Source organism: Phocoena phocoena, chromosome 20, assembly GCF_963924675.1.
Source record: "Phocoena phocoena chromosome 20, mPhoPho1.1, whole genome shotgun sequence".
Taxonomy (NCBI): Eukaryota; Metazoa; Chordata; class Mammalia; order Artiodactyla; family Phocoenidae; genus Phocoena; species Phocoena phocoena.
The window spans coordinates 10,827,911-10,851,128 of NC_089238.1; the positions used below are offsets into that span (position 1 = coordinate 10,827,911).

Genomic DNA, 23,218 nt, shown 5'->3' on the forward strand with positions numbered 1-23,218 from the left:
AGAAAGGGGTATTCTATTTCCTGGGGTGATATCAAGCCTCCCGTCTCTGTGTGCCATGGAGAGGAAGGTACAGGGCCCTCATTTTCTGCTCACTTGAAGACGGTGCCTTCCATTTGGTTAAATGCAATGCCTAACTCAATTCATTAAAAAATAGAACACGTCCTTCGTTAAATACAGTTAGTCAATATAGTATACTGTCACTCAGTATCCACAAGGGATTGGTTCCAGGACCCCCCGTAGATACCAAAATCCTTAGATGCTCAAGTCCTGTATATTAAACAGTACAGTATTTGCATGTAACCTACGCACATCCTTCCATCTACTGTAAGTCATCTTCTAGACTAGTTAAAAAACCTAATCCATGGGCTTCCCTGGTGGCGCAGTGGTTAAGAATCCACCTGCCGATGCAGGGGACACGGGTTCGTGCCCCGGTCCGGGAAGATCCCACATGCCGCGGAGCGGCTGGGCCCATGAGCCATGGCCGCTGAGCCTCCGCGTCCGGAGCCTGTGCTCCGTAACGGGAGAGGACACGACAGTGAGAGGCCCACGTACCGCAAAAACAAACAAAAAAGCCTAATCCACCAGTCAGTGCTGTGTAAATAGTTGTAAATACAACGTAAATGGTATGTAGATAGTTGCCAGCACTTGGAAAAGTCAAGCTTTACTTTTTGGAACTTTCTGGAATTTTTTTTTCAAATATTTTCAATCCAAGGTTGGTTGAATCCACGGATGTGGAACCCTCGGATACAGAGGGCCAACTATACTTCCCATTAGTCAAAACAGGTTCTACCCTTGTTCAAATGCTCATATGTTATCCTTACACATGATGTTACCCTTGCACGTGGTGGCTTCCTTCCTCTCTAAACCTCAACTGCTCTTGCTGAGAAATGGTCCCTCCCTTTAATCCAGAACCTACCCTCAATTAAATACACCGTACAGTTCAATGTAGTACCTATCCTCACCTGCTCAGTTAAATATGGTGCATCATCCTAGTTTAGTGTTTCCCAAAGTATGTCTCCAGATTGGTCTGTTCACTACACCCTAATCCCAAACTAGTCCTGGCCCTCAAATCATACCACTCTACCCTTCAGTAAAGCAGTTGGTTCCAGTCCAACCAGCTGATCTGGCCTGTCCACCACCCCCCATGCCACTTTGGTCTCCCTGGCTTCCCCCTGCCCTCTGACATACCCTGTATACAGTCCTGGTGTCCAGGTCATGGGAATCCCAGGGTCTTTTGAGAAAAAAAGCACAGCTGAAGAGGGTAGAGTAGGGGTCAGTAAAGAAAGCAGTCAGGCCAGAGAAGGTCTGGCCAGAAGTGGGGAGTCTGCAGACCCCAGGTCTGGGAGGTACGAGGCCCAGGGCATGCTCTGGCCCTGCCACCACTGGCTGAGACGTTAGGCAGGAACCTCCCTTCATGACCCCCCAGGCCCTTGAGAGCTGTTCACTGCCCTCTTATGGAAATGCTTCTGCGGCCTTTGCCGCCGTGCCCGATATGTGGGGACACCTTTCTGGCCGCTCTCTCCAGCCTGACAGCTGGCTCTTCTCTGCCTTAGCAGAACTTAGCACTCCCGTGTGCCGTTCCCACCCCTTGCTTCCCAGGGGAGTGCTGGTTGGTGTGTGGGTTCACCAGAGAAGGGAAGGTGGGGGCAATGCCAGCGAGAGTGTGAGACCCAGAGCACAGAAGCACGAGAGCACACGGGCGCAGTCCAGGAGAGTTGCTGCTGAGTTTCTTCCTTCCCGTCCCCCAGTGCCACCCAGCCTGGGCACAGATGGAGCCTGCGTGCTCCCAGCCCCTCACTGCCACCTCCAGCTGGCCCAGGCTCAGGGCTGGGATCCTTGACTGGATTTATCTGGGAGCTTGTGTTCGGGGTTGTCGAGGGAGGCCTCAACCAGCACGCTCTAGGTGTCCACATCCAGGGAGGTGCGGAGCATCGGTAAACGGGGGCGAAGGAGAGTCCGCAGGCGGCCAGGGAGCCCAGGATGGGCACGTTGAGGGGCTCCTGGCTGAACGCCGAGGCATCCCCGGAGGCTTGGCCCAGCAGTTCCGCCACCAGCGCCTCGGTGGTCTTGGTCTTCGGGCCCTGTAGCGCCTCCAGGATCTTGTGCACGGGCTGGCCCATCTGCTCCGCCAGCCTGACGAGGGAGTCCTCGTCCAAGCTGAAGCTGCGGCGGTAGCCCTCCAGGGAGCGGGTGAGCGTGTGTGTACAGGTCACAGGCCACTTCCGGCACGCCCGGCACGGGGACTCGGCCCCGCAGGCCACCATGGCCACCAGCCAGACGTGCTGTCGTAGCGAGGCCGCCTTCCGCTCCAGCATGGGCTTGGAGACGTTGGGCAGGGCCACCAGGAACGCGTGCCGCTTGTGGCTCTCTAGGCCCCTCACCATCGACTCCTCCAGCAGGCGGAAGGCGTACTTGCCCAACTCAAACATGGACAGCAGGAAGACCTTGGGGTCCTTGAGGCCCTCCGCTGCAGGAGACAAAAGCACCTTCAGTGGGTTCCCGCGCCAAGCCGACCCAGCTGTCCTGAGAGCTGCCTGGGTGCAAGCTGGGTCTACACAGCATGTGGCTTAAGACCGTCAGCCCTGGAGCTAGGCTGCCTGAGTTCAGATCCCAGCCTCGCTCCCTACGCCCTGTGTGGCATCTGGCTAGTTACCAGACCTCTCTGGGCTTTCCTGTACTTACCTGTAAAACCAAGGGATGCTCGTAACCTACCTCCTAGGGATGGCATGGTGGTGAACTGAGCTGGTGCAAGTGGTTCGTGGCCGCTGGTGAGCCCTCAAGGAACAGCTGCCAGCCGCGACGCGTTGCCAGCATCCGCATGGGCACGGGCGGATAGCATTTGCACTGCTCTAACTTGGCCAATACATAAGCCAGTACCTACCCTTTTTTTTCCTTAATGCAAGTGACTGGTCTCCATCACAGGTGACTGAAATGGCAGCTGTAAGCAGTATTTCACCATGGGGGCCATGTGACCATGGGCGACCCCTCACCCCACTGTGGGCCTCGGTGGGAAGATGAAGGGGAAGGGGGAGGCAAGCCCTCAAGAATCCAGCCCCCCCAAAATGAATAAAAACTAAAAATTAAAAAAATAAATAAGGAAATAGATAGGAATTTCCTGGCAGTCCTGCGGTTAGGACTCTGTGCTTTCACTGCCAAGGGCCCGGGTTCAATCCCTGGTTGGGGAATTAAGATCCCACAAGACGCTCAGCCAAAAAAAAAAACAGAGAATCCAGCCCTCCAGAGCCTGCCCCTCACCCTCCAGCCGCTGCACACAGTCGTCCCGAGGCTGGATGAGCACCCTCTCCTCCGAGAAGGAGCTGGGGTGGTGGCTGCATGAGGCGGTGATGTCCACATCCACCTTGGAGTGGATGCAGTAGAAGCGCTCGCCCCGCCGCCCCGGATCTCAAGGGCCAGCTGGGCATGGTCGGCGGCGAAGCTCTCCAACGTAATGATGAGGAAGAAGTCGTACCGGCCCAGCAGCGCCCGCTGGAGGTATTTGTCAGCCCGGAAGGCGTGTGCGCCTATGCCCAGCAGGTCCCAGATGATGATGTTGGGGTACTTGGGATGCGGGTATGGTGTGGGGTCCACGGTCATTTCCACCATGCCCGTGCAGGCCGAGGTGGGGGTCCTCGCCCCCCCAGCCCCTGGATGGCGTTGACAAAGGTCGACTTGCCTGAGCCCGTTCCCCCGGTAACACCAATGTCCAGCCCGACGTTCTCCAGGGGATGAAGCGTAGATTGTAACGTGGCAGCTACTGCTGGCAGGTCCCCCGCCTCCTTCAGAGCCCTGGTACCCTGCGAGAGCTCCAGTATCTTGGACTGGCTGAGGCATGATTGGAAGACTTTGCTTGCCATGGGCTGCCTGACCCCCAGCTCTCCGTCTTCAGGACTTGATGACCTTGGACAGGACAGGTAAGGGAGTATTTTCACTCTGAGTTGCCCTCTCTTCTCTACCTCCCTCAGCTTGCCTGAAGTATTTGCGGCATCACCAGTAATAGCACTGAGAGTGTTACAAGATGCCAGGCCCGGTGCTAAGTGCTTTATTTAAGTTCGCATTTATTCATCACCACCAGCTTCTCCTCCTGGAGTATCTCATCAAATCCTCAAAACAGCCAGAAAAGATTCCCTCCCTTCCTCTCCACATTTGGCACTGAGACGACAGATCACTTGCCCAAGGCCTCCAGCTGATTCCTGGGGATATTGGGAATGGGGCTGAAGTCTTTTGGTCCTGGAATTCAAAGTCTTAAATTTGGGGGGGGCATTTACCATGCACCAGGCACTGGGATCAACCATAAAGGGCAGTGATTAAGAGCTGGAATCTTCATCATTGCTGGTAATCATAGATCAGGTTTATTTGATGTTTACTCTGGGCCAGCCACTGTTCTAACCATATACATGATTTCATCAAGTGCCCATTCTACAGAGCAGAAAACTGAGGCTCAGGGAGATAAAGGTCCCTTGCTAAATGTCTTACAGCCCGCACCAGAACCAGGATATGGGCCAGCTCCCTCTGATCCTTTTGCCGTACAACACCCCCCCCCCCACCACCAAATCTTTGCACAGCTAAGCCCTCGCTACGTGCCAAGACCTCTTTGGGTGCTGCATTTCCAGCACTAGCAAAACAGACGGGTCTAGTGCATTTGTGGAAACATTACTCATCCTCGTTGCCTGGCTCCTGAGTATGTGCATGTGATCGGAAGCCACAGGGCACACCTAGGCAAGCCCCGTCCTGCCTCTAGGCCTCCAAGGCCTCACCGGTGTGATGGACGGGGCAGCCACGTTTACATCCTGGGATTGTGTGACGGCATCTAATCCCAGCCATGCCAGGGACTTGCGGGGTGACATGGGGCAAGCCATATCCCCTCTGGAGCCTTTATTTTCCCCTCTGTGACGGGGGGTGGTGCCAGTTTCCTCACCTGTGGAGTGGAGCGATGACTCCTCCGAGCCCTCCCAGCTCTGCTGTTCTAGGAAGACTGGGGGTCTTACTGCTGGCGAGGTTCAGGAAGAGGCCAGCTTGGGAAGGGCTTGGAACATCGGGCTGGGCTTGATCTTTATCTGTGGGTAGCCATGGAAGGGTTCTGAGCAGGGAAGGGAGGGGTCCGAGGTGGACCTTAGAAAGAACCCCCCTGGGAATACCCTGACGGTCCAGTGGTTAGGACTCCACGCTTTCACTGCCGAGGGCCTGGGTTCGATCCCTGGTTGGGGAACTAAGATCCTGCAAGCCATGTGGCATGGCCAATAAATAAATAATAAAAATAATTTTAAAACGAACCCTCCGTGGCCTTACGGTGCATGAGACTGGGGCCTGGGAGACAAGGTGAGGGGCTGGGGCAGGACCTAGGTGTGGAGGGGGAGGCCTCAGCTGGAACAGGGGCTGGGGGTTGAGATGAGAGGTGGGAAAGGGAAAGATGGAGGCAGAAGGGATAGGACGAGGCCACCAGTTGGAAGCAGGAGACAAAAGTCACCCAGGCTGTCTCTCTTAACCTTAGGCCCAGCGTAGTGAGAGCAGGCCTGACCTTTCCATCTCAGCCACTTGGGGTTGGTGAGTCCTGTGCTTAGAATGATGTCTGAGGGTCCACAGGTATAGGGATGTGGGCTGTGTTTTTGAGAATCGATTTGGAAGGGACCTTCTTTCTTGTGCATCTAAGGGAACCTACCATGGTCCCTCGCACCTCCTTTGGTGCCAAAAGGTCCACATGAACCCCAAGTAGTCCTTGCAGAGCCAATGGGAGGCCTTCTGGGAAGAGGGGAATCTTTTGCAAAGCACAGAGCTCTTCAGCAAAGAAAATTGGCACCGCCATTAATCCTGCAGGTAAAAGTGGACCCTGTTAGTCTGTTTCCCAGAGTCAGGGGTAATTTGAGGACCCCAGATGAGGCTAGAACCATCACCAGGTCCTGGAACACCCTCGGGGAGTATTAGTGAGGCCACCTTCACAGCACCAGAGCTGCCTTCTGAATTCCTGGAAACTCGCCCTTCTCTGCACCTAAATCCCACCTTTCCCTGACCCTCATCCAAGCCCACAGATGCTCTTGGGGCAACCCCTGTCCTGCCCAAGCCCCCCCGTCTGGTGGTCCGTTTTTAAACATGCATGACCCTTGACTCGGCATGTGAGTTTTGGCTTGAGCAGGTAAGGGTGTCAGATTCCCTTCTGCATCCAGCCAAAAAGCCAAGCACAGAGCCAGAAGATGTGCCAACCAGTTGGGTTCCCAGGGTCTCCTGGGCCAGGCTGATACCGTCACTCAGTGCGTTACACACCCTCTGTCGTTCAAAGCCTCGTGCAGAAATCCCAACAGGCGTCCTCACTGTCAGACCCGTGGCCTTTCAGCACCATCCCCAACATCTGCGCCCAGCCACGCAGCCACGCACACAGACCCGGAACCCCAGTCTCAGCCAACTATTCACGATCTTAGACCACAGCACCCAAATCACAGAGACATACCAAGATTCCTCCCAATCACAGATACACCAGCAAGCTCACCGCCACACACATCCACACGTGGACCCACTCACCATCTTTCTGAAACGAGACTCGCTCTAGGTGTCCGGTTGCGCCCCTGCCTCTTCCCTCTTTGCATGCTTACAGAATTGCCCACCTGCCCTCTCACCACCTCCGCTCTCATTCTGTTCCCCCAGGTTCCCCACGGTTCCCCGTGGCCACCTGGCCTCCCCTCTCCCTGCCACCCCCCCCCCACCATCACTCACAGGCAGCAGGGCTGGCCCAGGATGTCCCATCTCCCCCTCCTCTCTTTAACCCAGTTGCTAGGCACCATCGTGCCGATCCCGGGCACGCGTTGGCCGCCCCTCTCCCACCAGAGCAGGCCTTTGGGACTCTGGGGTTCTCAGAAAGGGACATGAGACTGCAGGCCCCAGTGCCCACTCAGCCACCCACCCAAGGTGACAGTGGGCTCCTGTCCTGGATCCAGGCCGGGCTGTCCTGTCGCCCCCAAATCCCTCATGGTCACTTGGGGACCAGGGAGAGAGAGACTATTAAAGAGCCCTGACCCCCCGCCCCCCGTCCATACCTTGAACCTCTCCCTCCCAAGGTCAGTTCCTATCCCAGGTTCGGGGCTTGGACTTGGGCCCACCTGCCACCCTCAGCCCTCCACACCCCGCCCCTCAGCAACTGCTCTCATTTTCAGCCTTTTTTGTCTGTTTGGTTGGTTTCGATAAGGCTTGGTTTGTGGGTGAGGCAGGGGGTTGGGGGCCGCACTTTCATTTGTGTCCGACAAATCTCGCTTCTTCCAGCTGTGGAGAATGTACTTGAGGAGGAGGCCGAGCTTCTGGCAGGTCGAGAGCGGGTCTGCCTCGCCGCTCCCCTCCCTGGATCCCCGCTTTTCCACGCCGTTGTCACCAGCCGCCTGCAGGCTGACCTCAGGCTGGGACCCCTCCTCCTCCAAGGCCTTGATGCGGACCTGCTGGGCATCCTCGGCCATTCTCGTTGAGGCAGCCCCGGAGCATGGTGTAGACAGTGCTGAAGCTGATGCCCCCCGGCCACCAGCGTTCCGAACAGGGGGATGCCCTTCTCAAAGGCCCCGGCCTCCCTCATGGCACCGTCGGACGACTGGGAGTAGAGCCGCAGGACAGTCTCGGGCGAGACCTCGTTGGCCAGCGGGGAGAGGATGCCCGCGTGCAGATCGCCTGCCTGTTTGCCCACCTGCTCGGCCAGCTTGTCTAGCGAGTCGTCGTCCGGGCCGAAGCTGCGGTGGTAGCCGCGCAGCGAGCAGACGAGCAATGAATTGTCGTAGGCGGCCGCCGGCCGGCCCGAGCAGAGCCTGGATGACGCCCAACACCAGGGCCGTCTTGAGCACCTGCTCCTGGAGTATGTCCGTCTTCTTCCGCAGGGCCTCCAGCGAGACGTCGGGCAGCGACAGCAGGCCGGCCTGGCGACGGGGCGCGGGCAGATCGTGCTCCCAGGCGGACACGAGCAGCGGGAAGTCGTGGCGCGCGGGCGAGAGGTTGGCACGAGGAAGACGCGCGGGTCGTTCACGGCCCGCGGGTCGTTCAGCGGCCCCACGCAGCCGCTCGGCACAGTGCTCGCGGACGTCCTGCAGGGCCGCCGCCTCGCTGAAGCCCGAGGGTCGCTGGGTGCGCGTGCGCGCGAAGTAGAACTGTTTGCCCTGGCGCAGGATCTCGGAGGCCAGGCGGGTCTCCACGGCGCCGCAGCGGCGGGGGGAGACCAGTAGGAAGAAATCATAGCGGCCGAAGTCCACCTGCTTCAGGTACTTGTCGGCCGGGCAGCCTGGAGAGCTGGCCCCCGGCAGGTCCCACAGGTTCACGTCTGGAAACTGCGGATGCGGGTAGGGCGAGGGCTGCATTGTGGTCTCTATGACGCCAGCGAGGGCCGCGCCGGGGTCCTCGGCGCCCAGGCCACGGAGGGCGTTAATGAGGGACGACTTGCCTCCCCCGACTCGCCTGTGACGCCCACCTCCAGCCGGGTGCTCTCGAAAGAGGTCAGCAACTCCCGGAGGCAGGAGGTGGCCTGGGGGATGTCGGCCGACTCGAAGGCTGTGTGTAGGGCCTCCAGCTCTTCCTTGGCCATGAGGATGGTGTTCTCCTCCTCCCCGGGCACCGCTGGCAACTTCGAAGTAGCCATGGTGACCGGCGGTTCAGAGGGCGCGGGGGCTGGGGGAGAGTCTCGGACAGACGCGTGATCCTCAGGGTCTGCAGGGGAGCGGGGAGAAGGGAGCCGTTCACGCCTCCCGGGCCTTGGCGTGGGGCAGGGAGAGAGACGCACCGAGGATATAAGGGGAGTCCCTCTGGAGCCCCGCAACCCTCTCCTCAAAAACCCGGGGTACGTTTTGGACACGAGGTAGGGGGCTTTGGAGTTTGGTAGGCCCAGGTTCCCATCCCATCTCTGCCACTAACTTGCTGTGTGGCCTGGGGCAAAACGAGGCACCTCTCTGAGCCTGTTTGTTTCTCCGCTTAGTGGGCGTAATGACTGACCTGCCTACTGAGGGGCTGAAGAGTCTTTGGGATAACCTAGGAACTCGGACCGTTTCATGGGCAGCTTGAGACCCATGCAGTCACACGGGGCTCCACGCTTAAAAGGCCCAGCTCTTTGCTTAATATTCTGATGACACTGATGAAAATTGAACTTTTAAAGCAGGGGCCCTGCAGTTTCATTTTGCACTGAGCCCCGAAATTTACTTAGCCAGACCTGCAACGGAAGGGGCTTCAACCCAGCTCGTGCCAACCAGGCAAAGAGAGCAGCTGCTCTCCTGCTGCTTCTACTGTGATCGGAAGCAGTGTGAAGTGATGGCCAAGGGGACCCAGACCCTGAAGCCACACTGCCTGGGATCCAATCCGGGGCTAACCACATACTGGCTGAGAGATTTGGGGCAAGTTCCTTAGCTCTGCCTCACGTTCCTCATCTTACACATGAGGATCATAACGATCACAGTAGCAAACCACCTCCTAGGGCTGTTGAAAATGAAAAGAGTTCGTACATATGAAGCACTTAAAATAGTGCCCGGGGAATTCCCTAGTGGTCCAGTGGTTAGGACTATGAGCGTCCACTGCAGGGGGCCAGGGTTCGATCCCTGGTCGGGGAACTGAGATTCCAAAAGCCTCGAGATGTGGCCAAAAAATAAAATAAAATAATAATAAAAGAGTGCCCGACCCAGAGCAGGTGGTGTGCGTTATCAGCATCACCGTCATTGTTCTGATCATTATTAATATTCTGAGCTGTGTGACGTCCCTGCCCTCTCTGAGCCTCACCTGCACCATGGAAGGTAACCTCGCCCACCTCACAGGGCTGCTGTAACCATCGTGAGCCTCATCATCTGTCTTCTCTAGGCCATCTTTGAAGACATTCTCGGGTGCAGCCGGGCACGGGAGGTGGTGCCCCCGACACCGGGCGTCTCATTAAACACCCAGCCCTGTTTGGCAGGCCTTGCTAGGCCAAGTCCCCTCCCACCTCGCGGAGCCCGTTATGATGGTCTCTCCTGTGACCCCATCCTCCTCACCTTGGAGCTTCCCTGGCCTCCCTCTCCCCAGTCACACGCTCTTCTTGTCCATCGCCTCTAAAATACACTTCCTCATTGACTAAGACTCTTCAGAGAACCCTGGGAGAGACGCTCAGGTCAGGGACCACTGTCCCCATCGGACGGAGACGGACTGAGGCTCAGACTAGACAAGCGATGTCCCCGCTCAGAGGCACAGCCGGGACTCAAACCCAGGTCCCTCTGAAGAGCTGCTCTCCCTTCAACCACATGTCTTTGCCTCCCCCTTCTCTCCTCGGCTGCCCCTGTCCCCAGGCGCACCCAACCTCCTACAGAAGACCGTCCTTATTCCACTGTTCCCTCCAGGTCTGATCCCCCAGCCCAGGTGGGGGCATTTCCCCCAGGCTATACCCAGTCCCTCCTGTGCCCTGTCCCCTTAACCCATCCCAGGGCATGGCCTGGGTAGAGGAGAGGGGGATCCTGGGACAGGTCCCAATGCAAGGGGCGGACAGGCCAGTGGCCCCTGGGGTGGGCTTAGGGTTGAGGGAGCTGGGACTGGGATTGGACAGGGCCCAGCTGGAGAGCCCTGTCCTTGGGGAACTCACCTGCCCTGCAGGCTCTCTCTCCCCTCTCACTCTCCCCACTGCTGGGGCCTCCCCCCACCCCGCACCCCCCACCCCCGTTAGCACAAGGTCAGGGCCCGTTGCTAGGACCCATTATAACAGCAAACCGCAGCTTATTGGTCAGCCAGCCCTGATACAATAATGTGAGGGTGATGTCAGAGGGTGGGGTCCCATGGTGGGCCCAGGACCCCACCCCCCAGCTGCTCATGGGGCCACCACTCCACCACACAAACACAGAGACCAAGAGATGAAAAAATATTCTCAGAAATTCCCAGACAGCAAACACACAGACTAAGTTTCCTCCCCAGAATCCACAGCCACGCAACCCTGGCCCGAAAGGGAAAGGAAAGACACAGACCCTCAAATACAGAGTCATTACAGAAAAGCTAAACGCAGGCAAACGTACAGATATAACAGCCACGCAAGCAACACACATTCAGGCACACACAGACTTGCAGACCGGAAGAGACACAGTTACACACGCAGACAATGTATACAGATGGCATCCCCTGAAACCCACCACATCCATTCATTCTGCTCCAGCTCCTAATCCGTGTGGCCAGCCGTGGTCCGGGGCCCCAGAAGTACATCAGGCTAGGCTTGGCCCTTGGAGGCTCCAGGTTGGAGGAAAGGGGGATGGCAGCAGCCCAGGGTGACTGTGGGCCAAGACAGCTGCCGGGCACCTGCACAAATGCATCTAATGCAGGCTGGCACGCTGCCAGGGGTGCTTCTCCCAGCTCCTGAGAGCACCAGCCAGAGAGGCTGAACCCATGCCTGTCTGCCAAGTCTCCTCTTCTCTCTTCATCCATCAAACATTCAGCACCTCTCCAGGCCTCGTCCTGGGCTAGGTGCTGGGAACGCAGCCATGACCAAGACGGCCCCGGCCTCTGTCCCCACAGGACTCACAGTCCAGTGGCAGAGTCAGATCCAACCCCAGACAGTGATGGCCCAGACGGGGCCAGACTGGGATGGGGGACCCCAGAGGACTGTGGGAGTACCAAGGGGCCACCTGACCCAGCTCAGGATTCAAGGAGGGCTTCCTGGAGGAACAGGCATCTGAGCTGAGATCTGAAGGATGAGTAGGAGTGAGCCAGATCGCCCGCTAGGGAGTTGCATCCAGGCTAAGGAACCAACCTATGCAAAGATGCTAAGCTGAGAGGGAGCTCTCATTTGCCCAGTAATTCACTCAGTTATTTGGCCATTCCACAAACATTTGTTTAGACCTGACCAGTCCCTGTGCCGGTCCAGAGATGTGACTCACACTCACCCCTGCTCCTACACACCTCCCGGGCTGGTGGGTGCGCCGAGTCGCTCACACGCTAAGGCTGAGTGTTCACTTACTGGCATTTATGACGCGCCAGGTGTGTGTGAAGCCTGTCAGATGGAGTAACTCATTTAACCTGGTTAAATCTAGAATTCTGTTCTCCCACCTGAAAAAGAAAGAATATATATATATATATATATATACACATATGTATATGTATAACTGAGCCACTTTGCTGTACAGCAGAAATTAATGCAACATTGTAAATCAACTATACTTCAATTAAAAATATTTTTAAAAACGAACAAAAATGAACAAAAAAACCTTTACTGCTAAAAACTGCTAACCATCAAAAACAAAAAAAAAGAAAAGGCAGCTCCATGATGACACCCAGGCAGGGCCGGCTACATCACAATGGCCGCCTGTCTGTAAAGCACCATCGACTGGGACTCTTCCTGATTTCAGAATTGCTAAAACGCAGGGGGGATGAAAGGGGTGCATCTCAGAATCGATGAAGTGTTTCCTGAGGGCTCACGCTGCGTCTGCCAGTCCGGGAACACGGCAATGACGCAGACGGTATTTCCCGCAGGGAGGAAGTTTGTGCAGTATGCGTTTACTATGGGCCAAGGCCCATTGGTCGATGTTCGGGACCCAGCAGTGGCCAAGGCAGCCCCAGCCCTGTCCCCACAGGATTCAGAGTCCCGTGGGGAACACAGACCCACCCCCTGACCGTGACAACCCACAGTGGGTGAGGTGGGGATGGAATGGCCCACAGGGCTGCGAGAGCCAGGGGATGCTTGACCCAGCGGTGTGTTGAGGTGCCAAGTCAGCAAAGGGTTTTTGGAGAAAGTTACTCAGCACGCGTTTTCTGAACACCTGCTGTGTGCCCGGCCCTGTGCTGGTCAAGGCTGGAGATACAGCCAGGACTAAGATGGTCCCTGGTCCTTCCTTCCTGAAGCTCCCGGTCCTCTGCCGCCTCTTCCTCCTCCCATTTCTCCTTCCAGCTTCTCATCCTCCTTTCCTCCTTGTCCTTTCTCTGCGTGTCTCTGAAAAATCCTAAAGCACGGCCTTAGAAATATCTACACATTATGACCTTCACCTTCCTGCCATTTGCCATCATCCTGGGGAAACCTGAAGCTTGTCCCCAGGGATTCATTCATTCATTCAAATACGTATTGGCTGCCTTCTGGATCTGGACACAGTTCTGGGCACTGACACACTGGTGAACAAGACACAGATGGCCTTTGCCCTCATGGACCTTATATTTTTGGAAAGATTTAGGTAATAAACAAAAATAAGGTAGTGTCCGATAGTGACAAGAAAAAAGAACAAGATAGCAAGGGTACGGGATGGGGCGGAGGGCTGGTGGATCACCTGTAACTATGGCTGCCAACAATTTCTCCCATCTCCTTAGACACATGCCACTCTTCCCATCAAGAGCGGGAGTCTCTGTCCTTTCCAGGATCTGAGCTGGCCTTATGACTTGCTTTGATCAACAGAATGTAGCAGAAATGACATTCTGGGATTTCTAGGCCCAGGCTTTAAGAGGGAAGCTTCTGCTTTCTCCTTCTCAAGAGCCCTGAGCTACCATATAGAGGTCCTGCTACCCTGCTGTAGAGACCCAATGGAGAAACAGAGACCACGTGGAGATAAGCCTGAAGCCATCCAGGGTGTTCCAGTCCCAGCTGAGCTCCAGCTGAATGCACAGGACTGACCCACAGGAGTGACCCTAGCCGATACCATGTGGAAGTGAAAGAACCATCCAACTGAGCCCAGCCAACCCTCAGACTTGTGAGAAATATTAAATCACTGTTTTACGCCACTAAATAGCCAAATGATTTGGGAGAGGGAGTGTGCTATTTTTGATAGAGTGGTCTGGGAAGTCCTGTCTAAAAAGGTAACATTCTTCTATCTTAATAAAGTAAAGAAACAAGCCTTGTGGACCTTAGGAGGAAGAGCATTCCAGGCAGAGGGCATGGACGTGCAAAGGTCCTGAGGCAGAAGCGAGCCTGGTGTGTCTGGCGAGAATCACGGTGGCTGGTGTGGCTGGAGCAGAGTGACAAGGGAGGGAGTTTTAGGACATGAGGTCTGAGAGGTGATCAGGACCCAGATCTCATGCTAGGCAGTGCGGATTTATATACCTTTTACCTGTGGGGGAAGCCAAGGCTTTTGGGGGGATGTCAGAAATGAGGTGGGGGATCCTTCTGCACTCAGTGACGCAGTTTGGTCAGAACTAGTCAGAACTAGGGTCAATAAGCTGGCATTGGGTGCAAAATTTAAGGGGTGCCAAAAAACTCAGTTATCAAGATAAATGATGTTTTTACTGCAATATTTTTTTTTAATTTATTAATTTTTCATAAATTTATTTATTTATTTTTGGTTGTGTTGGGTCTTCATTACTGTGCACAGGCTTTCTCTCATTGCAGCAAGCAGGGGCTACTCTTTGTGGCGGTGCACGGGCTTCTCATTGCGGTGGTTTCTCTTGCTGCGGAGCATGGGCTCTAGGCGCGCGGGCTTCAGTAGTTATGGCACGTGGGCTCAGTAGTTGTGGCTTGCGAGCTCTAGAGTGCAGGCTCAGTAGTTGTGGTGCACGGGCTTAGTTGCTCCGTGGCATATGGGATGTTCCCAAACCAGGGCTCGAACCCATGTCCCTGCATTGGCAGGCAGATTCTTAACCGTTGTGCCGCCAGGAAATCCCTCTTCACAGCTTCTCGACTCCAATTTTGAGTTAGGTTTCCTTAACACATTTTCACATTTCCTCCTTTTGATCAAGATCTTTCTCTGAAAGCACAGCTGATCAAAAGTTGGGTCATCTGTTCCTTATTAGAATAATTTTTGTCCTTTGGTACCAGAAGGACCTTTCCTGGGTGTCACGTCCAATGTCAGAGGGAAAGTGCATATTGATCAGAAACCATCTGAGGCCACATCTGAGTAACAAGGAAGATAGAAGGGGTGACTCTCAGGCATTCTCACTCTAAAAGATCATACCTAAGCTTATAAGCATTAAAATTCACTGCAAAGCACATTATTCTATTTGGTGCATTGTTTCTGCAGAGGTTTGACAGGCAACAGATGTAAAGTTTTAAAATAATTATGCAAAGCAGAATTTAAAGTAATATGACAAATCCAGTTTGTATAACCATCCTGAACCATGAACCCAGACCTGAGGGTAGTCAACTGAACAAGTTAAAGGACCATGGACAGTCACATGAAATTTGTTGTAACCAATGCACTTGTTCCCTGATCTTGTGTAATTGAGTTTCTACTTCTCCAGAGACATTTATCCATGTGAAAAAGGTACTTGCTATTGCACAGATGCCTCTTTCTTCAGCAGGTAGGTAATCAAGGGCTATGTGATTGTCCAAAACTATTTTAGTTAACAAATCAAGTAATGGTTGTTGGGCTGCTATTGCTTTGGCTGTGGAATTGGCCAGTTTTCCTAATGTTAGGGAGAGATGTCTGATCATACGTTTATTGACACTAAGTCCAACTCAAGGGAGAAAGGCTCTCCCTATGGAGGCAACCCCAGAGGCATGTATGTCTCCAAGTTGTTCACGCCTGAATCTGTGGCTCAGGACTGGAAAGGTGACAGCCACGGAGGCCAGTAAAATTTTAATGGTCTCTAGACCAAACAGGGAGTTTTATTCTTGTTATTCTTTCCTTATGTCCATTTCTTTACACAGAGCCTGGACAAAAATTTACCCATGTTTGGGTTTAACAAGAGAAAGGGAAATGGACCAGGGGGGTCTCTAGAATCACGGACAGATCAGAGTTTTTGATGACAAATACAGCAGTCCAAAAAGTTATCCCCCTTAACAATGGCCTAAGAGAAATGGATAATGGCATTATCTTTCCAGACCAATGCCAGAGTAAAGGAAAGAAAGGGAAGAAGAATGGAAGTATTTTATGTTTAGCTAAAGTATGAAGTCTTTATCCGGCATCTCGGGAGGAGGCAGTCTACCTCAATGTCAGCTATATCTCTTCCTAGTCAAGTTGATTTGCAGGTCTCTGGCATTTGTACAGGATTGGATGCCAGGCAGAGCCTTTTTCAGCTGTGAGATGTATATCCAAGTTTCAAGTCCCTGAAGTTTGGCTGCCATCCAGGTAATGAGGAAGATATGGTTAGTCTCTTCCTAGGAGACCCAAGGGCAGTCTTTGTTCTTACTGACTGAAACATTAGTGTGGAGATTCATAGCCAGATATTTGAGGATACTAGACTTCAGGATCCAGTCCGGTTTACAGGTATATAACAAAATCTCAGAGACTATTAACAGGATTGAAATATAGACAGATTTCTCTCTCTACAACTGCCGCCATTTTAATCAAAGATACACAGTAAAACTAAATTTATTTGCATTAAATTTGCCCTGATTATAAATGCAGCAAGAACAGTGATTGACCATATAATCTCTTTTTAAGTCTGCTTTGTTGGAACTTTTTATAAGGAATCTCAGATTAAATGCTAAAAACCCCTCGGGTCCAGGAAGTCAAGCCAAAGTTAAGGCAGTTCCTTAAAGCTGTTTGGTCGTATTTGACTCTATGCATATCTCTCTTGAATATAATATTCCAGTCAACACCTTGGTAATACAGCCAGTGTTTCTAATTGTCCTGTTACAAGGAGAACAGATTTTTATTGAACTTATGCAAATAAGTAACTATATTGCCATGAAAATAATATGCAAGAATTTCCAAATTTTGGAGGGATCAGGAAAGAAGAGAAAGTAAATGTTTCATTTTTGTTTACAAAGGTATACTTTGCCAAATTGCTATAAGTCATAGATAGCTTAAGACAAAAGGTTTCAGACTTCCCTGGTGGTTCAGTGGCTAAGACTCTGTGCTCCCAATGCAGGGGGCCCGGGTTCGATCCCTGGTTAGGGAATAAGGTCCCACACGCTGCAAATAAGAGTTCGCATGGCAACTAAAAGATCCCATGTGCTGCAACTAAGACCCGGCACACTCCCCTGGTGGCGCAGTTGTTAAGAATCAGCCTGCTAATACAGGGGATATCGGTTCGATCCCCGGTCCGGGTGTATCCCACATGCCACGGAGCAACTAAGCCCGTGCGCCACAACTACTGAGCCTGCTCTCTAGAGCCCGCGAGCCACAACTACTGAGCCTGTGTGCCACAACTATTGAAGCCCACATGCTTAGAGCCCATGCTGTGCAACAAGAGAAGCCACCGCAATGAGAAGCCCACACACCACAACGAAGAGTAGCCCCTGCTCTCCATAACTAGAGAAAAGCCCATGCGCAGCAACGAAGACCCAACACAGCCAAAAAAATACAATTAAAAAAAAAAAAAGGCCCAGTGCAGACAAATAAATAAATAAATAAAAGTAAATATTTTTAATAAGACAGAAGGTTTCCTTAAATATGAAAAAACAGAGACTTCCCTGGTGATCCAGTGATTAAGACTGTGCTCCCAGTGCAAGGGCCTGGGTTTTATCCCTGGTCAGGGAACTAGATCCCACGTGCCACAGCTAAGACCTGATGCAGCCAAATAAATAAATTAATTAATTAACAAAAACACACAAAATCTTTCCTTTCTAGGCATATTGCTTAAAAAGTAAGGAAAAACCTTTTACAAGCTCCTCTCAGAAGCAGACCAATAGTAGAAGCAAACTTTGTCATTTTAACAGATGAAAGAAAGTTAAGTTCCAGTTTTATTCATAAGTACACTATTGATATTAAAGCTTATTTTAAAAAAAAACCTTTATAGCAAATTTTTTCAATCTTATCCAGCTTGATCACACCATAAAATTCCTTTCCCAAGATTTTTTTTCCATGAATCTTCTACAAATATCTATGTTCATTTTAGTTTCTTTCCCTTTCCAAAATAACCAGCTTTACTTTAGGACAAAATCACTTTCATCTTCCTCAACAAAAATGCATCTCCATACCTCACACCCTTTCTAAAACAATAATAACAATTAAAAAAAAAAACCCATATCCTAGTTTTCTTGCATACTGAGTTATTTCTCTTATTATTTCCAGTAGCTTTAATTGCATATATTAATTAGAATTCTTAACCCTTAGAAACCTTAATTTTTAGTGAAAATAAAAGAGTAAACAATTCTGAACTGTTTCTTCTAATTAGCATTCTGTGGCTTGGCAAATTTACGAATACTTTTTATAATTTCTAGATACAAATTTTCTCATAGACATTTTTCTCAGTGTGGCGTAAAACATGTTTACTAATAAACCCAAATGTCTAAAGGAAGCCCAAAATGTATAAAACTATGTTCAATATTTAATGTTTCACAGACTTCCCTCGTGGTACAGTGGTAAAGAATCGCCTTACAATGCAGGGGACGCGGGTTCGATCCCTGGTCAGGGAACTAGGATCCCACATGCTGCGGGGCAGCTAAGCCCGTGCGCCACAACTACTGAGCTCACGTGCATCAACTAGAGAGACAGTGTGCCGCAAACTACAGAGCGCACGCACTCTGGAGCCTGCGCGCCACAACTAGAGAGATGCCTGCACGCTGCAACAAAAGATCCCGCATGCCTCAACAAAGATCCTGCGTGCGGCAACTAAGACCTGACGGAGCCCTAAATAAATAATAAATAAATCTTGTAAAAAATATTTAATGTTCCAGTGTTTTATCTATTTAGAGATGATTTGGATATTCAATGAATTCAACTTAACTCATTATTTAACTGAACTTAGCAAAACTAAGGTTTCAGCTTCCAAAAGATTTGGGGAAACTATTTTTTAAATTCACCTAAACACTTTTTATCCTACTTACATCTATTTAATTTACTCATTTTTAACAACAATGTTTAGATTACTTATGAAAATTTCATACCAAGTTACTTTTCTTGCTGACAAACTTTGTAATATGAACTTATTTGACTAATAAGCCCAGGTTGAATAAAAGTTGTATGTTTGCATTACATTCCATGTTTATAACTCTAAGACATGTCCATTTTAATCAAATTATTTTAACCGAACAATATTTTCCCATATCACATGAACCTGAAAAGCATTTTGGTGAAGTTCTACTATATTTCTTGAAATTTTATGAATACTTAATTTATACAAGCTCTTTATTTTCTTTAAGCCAATTAAATCGAACTACACATTAATTTTATTGATTTAATTTTTTAAATTTTTGGCTGCGTTGGGTCTTTGTTGCTGCGTGTGGGCTTTCTCTAGTTGCGGCAAGCGGGGGGCTACTCTTCGTTGCGATGTGCAGGCTTCTCATTGTGGTGGCTTCTCTTGTTGCGGAGCACGGGCTCTAGGAGCGCAGGCTTCAGTAGTTGTGGCACGCGGGCTCAGTAGTTGTAGCTCATGGGCTCTAGAGCGCAGGCTCAAGAGCTGTGGCTCACAGACTTCGTTGCTGTGCAGCATGTGGGATCTTCCTGGACCAGGGATCGAACCTGTGTCCCCTGCATTGGCAGGTGGATTCTTAACCACTGTGCCACCATGGAAGTCCCTACACATTAATTTTTGTGATACCATCCAAAGGTAGAAAATCCCACACATCTACAACACATTTATTGACACACATAAGCACAGAGACAGATGCAAACAGAGACCTTATAGTTTCATTTTAAAATTTATGCCATGAATCAGGTACAATCGTACCAAGCACACTAGTTATAAAAGGACAGTTGGAACAAGTTAAGTTTATCTTCCCAGACGGATAAAGCTCTCCTCCACCACCCAGGTATATTTTAGCTTAAAGGAAAGGGTCTAAAAGAAAATTCCTATCCGGATCTGTATATTAGCTTCCAGATTGGCCAAATTTCTGATCATGACGTTACTAAATCCTTTCAAATATCTTGTCAGGTTTCAGCTGGGACAAACAGTAAATATTTCTGGCAGTATTAAATAACTCCATGGACCCAAGAGGTGTCCTCAAAGAACGTGCAAAGGTTATTACCTTCCCGAGATCCAGAGTCACTCCTACAGATAGCCAAAAGGAGGAACCAACAGCTGCTTGTCCCAGGCAGGTAGAAAGCCAAGCCAAGGTCTTCAGATGCAAAACACAACAAGCAAGAAGGCAGTAGCTATCTCTAGGAGAGAAAGGATCGATAATGAATGGGTCTGGACCTGGAAAGAAGAGGCAACGTGAAATTTTATTTTCCTATCGCAACTGGCCACTACAGATGGAGATTTGGGAGAGCTGATCTTAGTAAGAATTTTCACCTTTTGTTGGCTTCTGCCAGATTTTTTTAAGGAGTGCATCTACAAGTTCTAAGTGGGGTTTAAAGTGGATAGTGTAGCTCCAATATTTACCAGAATTTGGCAAGGTTTTCTTATTAATTTTTAATTTTAGTTTTCCCTTAGCGGTTTAAGGGAATAATGTAGCAGTTTACCAGGAAATCCCTCGGAGTCTCGTCAACTTTAGGAGAACCTATAGGTCAAGAGAGGAAGTGACAGCCAGAGGTTCAGAGAAAAGGGGAAGTTCAGGGAGAGGATTAGAATGGAGAAGTGGAGGGTACAAAGAAGATGGGGCAGGTACAGTAGCCAAAGAGGAAGTTAATGCAGTGGGGTAAAGGGGGTGAAGAGGCCTCTGATGTCTTTTTATTTTCTTTCAATTGTTTATTTACTTCAATTTAGAATAGTATTTTGTAAAGAGATAGGCGTCCCATTCCATTTGTTTTATTTTAGATCCACAGTCTTCAAATTTACTTTTGAGAAAAACAAGTTTGGGGAGATCAAAAAATGCCCCGTACTGGTCATCGAAGTTCTAAATTATCTTTGGTTAGGTTAATCCATATAGTTAAAAATGCGCATGACGAGGGACCATAGTTTTTAAATATAAAGCTGGCCAGGATCCCAGAAGGAGGACCCTCCTGAGATAATTTAGAGGATTGGGATCCCATACTTCAAAATCAGAGGTTCAGAAAACAAATAAATACTCACCAAAAAGACGATGCCTTCGAGAAAAAAGATCCCGAATAAAGTTAGAGAGCTCGATCAAAAGGAGGGAGCGCGAATCCAAGAGAAGACTTACCAAACCAAAAGGAAGGAGATGGTTCACAGAAGCAGAGAGCACAAGGGGCTTAAATGGGTACCGCACATGGTTCTGGGGGTTGCTAGTTCCTCAGGAGTTTGTTTCCTTCGGATCCCACTTATGACACTGATACCGGAAAAGGCCCTGTGGCCCTGGGCACAAAGCCTTTCTGAGTCCCCCATTTCTTTGATTACAGGAAATAGCCTTCATTCAGCCTCCGTGACCTTCCCGGAGTTCCAACGGGCAGATTCAAGCAGCTGTTCATTAGGGAAGGGAGGGGATGCGAGAAAAGGGAGAAACAGTGGAGAGAAACAATAGTGCAGCCTTGGGGCAAGGTCCTGCTTCCCCATCAACAGATACACACAACAGCTTAGAGCTGTTTTGCAGATACGGAAACCTCCTCCAGGTGGGAGAAGTTAACAATTAATGATGGTATGCAACAAGCACGTAGACGCCAGACCAGTTGGAACCTGAAGGCTGACGTTGCTGGCTCCTACTTACTCTCCAAGTGGGGACCCCTAGTTCTTCGAGGCAGGAGCCTGCTGTGTCCCCCTTTGCCTGGCAAAGTAATAAAGCTATTCTTTTCTACTTCACCCAAAACTCCGTCTCGGAGATACGATTTGGCACCACGTACAGAGAAGCTGAGCTGTCGGCATCAACACCATGAAATGTCAACCTTAATCAGAGCAAAGAGCAATTCGATTTAAGCAAAAATTGAGGTTATTCAGGAACAGCTGAGGAAGTGCAGTTCCGAACAAGCAAACCGTGGAGAACCATATGTAAATCCAGAAAACGAAGGAGGAAAGTATTCTTTTACAGAAGAAAAGAGGAAGTTGGGGAGGGGTTGTTTTGAGCAAAAGTTCATTGAAGGAAAATGAGAGTTTGAAGTGGTGGTGGCTCCTCATTGACCGCAGACAAGGGCAGCTCGCTGTTGTCAACCAAGAGAGGAAATCTTCCTTCTTCCTGTCGGACTATACAAGCTGCAACACGTGACGTGCACGAGAGCCCTCCCTTTGTGGCTTCCCAGCTCCAGTTTTGAGTTAGGTCTCCCTAACACATTCTCACAAAGGTATTTTCTCCACTTTTGTCTATGTTGACATTTCCTTAATGTTTAAGGTAGAAAAAACTTTATCTTCTGGAGTCAGACAGATGTGGGTTCAGATCCCATTGCTGACACTCCTTAGCAGTCCTCTATCCCGCCTGAGTCTCAGTTTTGTGTTCTTCACAACGCAGATAAATAGTAGGACAGTTATCGCGATGATTAGCAACCACAGGAGATGACTACTTCCATCTGTTGAAAACTTAGACCGTGCCAGTCCTTAAGCTTTACATGCCTTACAATAATGGGAGGTCAAACTCTAAATATCTCCCAATTACAAATGGGGACACAGAGCCTAGAGAGGTTATGAGACTTGTCCAAAGCCACACAACAGATAATCTGTGGATCTGCACTACAGACCCAGGTCAGGACCCCAGGTCTCCCAGGTCCAGAGATCTTAACCACTACCCTACCCAAGGCAACAATGTGAGATATTTGGTTCTACCCCCAACTCTGCCTTTAATTACCTTGTGACCTTTGTACTAGTCAGGATAGGCCAGGTGAAGCTACAGTAACAAACAGCCCCACAACGCTTTGGTGGCTTACAACAACAAGAGTTTATTTCTCACACACATCACATGTTCACGGTGGTCAGCCTGATGGACTCTGCCTTGTGGGCATCCAGGTAGAGAGAGCAGGGATACGGCAAACCACTCTTAAGGCTCTTAAAACTTCTGTCCAGAAGTGACTCCTGTTGCTTCTGCCCCCATTTCAGAGGCCCTGCAAGGACATCCCCATTCTTTCAAACTAGGCCTGATGACACTTCAACCCACGTGAATCCGTAATCATAGATGAGTCCAGCTACTTGACGGCTGACCTTGAGATGGAGACTCAAGGACTCATCTCTCATTTGCAAAATGAGGGTCTGTAATGCCTAACTCATAGGGCATTAAATAAGGTTAATTATGTTTAACACCCACACAGTGCTAATCAGAAATATTACCTCCTTCCCTCTTTCCTTTAAGTAATGTTAGGGACTAAATGTTTGTGTCCCCTCAGAATTAATATATTGAAGCTCTAACCCTCCGATATGATGATATTTGGAAGCAAGTCCTCTGGGAGATAATTAGGTTTAGTGAGGCCATGAGGGTGGGACTCCCATGATGGGATCAGTGTCCTTATAAGAAGAGGAAGAGAAACCAGAGCTTGCTCTCTCTGCCATGTGAGGACACAATGAGAAAACAGCTGCCTTTAAGCCAGGAAGAGGGTCCTCACCGGAACCCAATCATGTCGGCACTCTGATCTCAGACTCCCAACTTCCGGAACTGTGAGAAAATAAATTTCTGTTGGCTAAGCCAGCCAGTCTATGGTTTTTTGTTTTGGGT

General features: G+C 50.5%; 1 protein-coding gene and 1 pseudogene across 1 annotated transcript; both read right to left on the bottom strand.

The window, feature by feature from the left end:
* Positions 1–1,821: 1,821 nt before the first annotated feature.
* On the bottom strand, positions 1,822–6,956 carry LOC136140223 (interferon-inducible GTPase 5-like; annotated as a pseudogene).
* A 138-nt stretch (positions 6,957–7,094) lies between these two features.
* Positions 7,095–8,593, bottom strand: LOC136140225 (interferon-inducible GTPase 5-like). The gene is given in 5 exon segments (XM_065898307.1): positions 7,095–7,433; positions 7,435–7,488; positions 7,490–7,754; positions 7,756–8,401; positions 8,404–8,593. Coding segments are annotated over 5 exon segments (1,494 nt in total).
* Between the last annotated feature and the right edge of the window lie 14,625 nt (positions 8,594–23,218).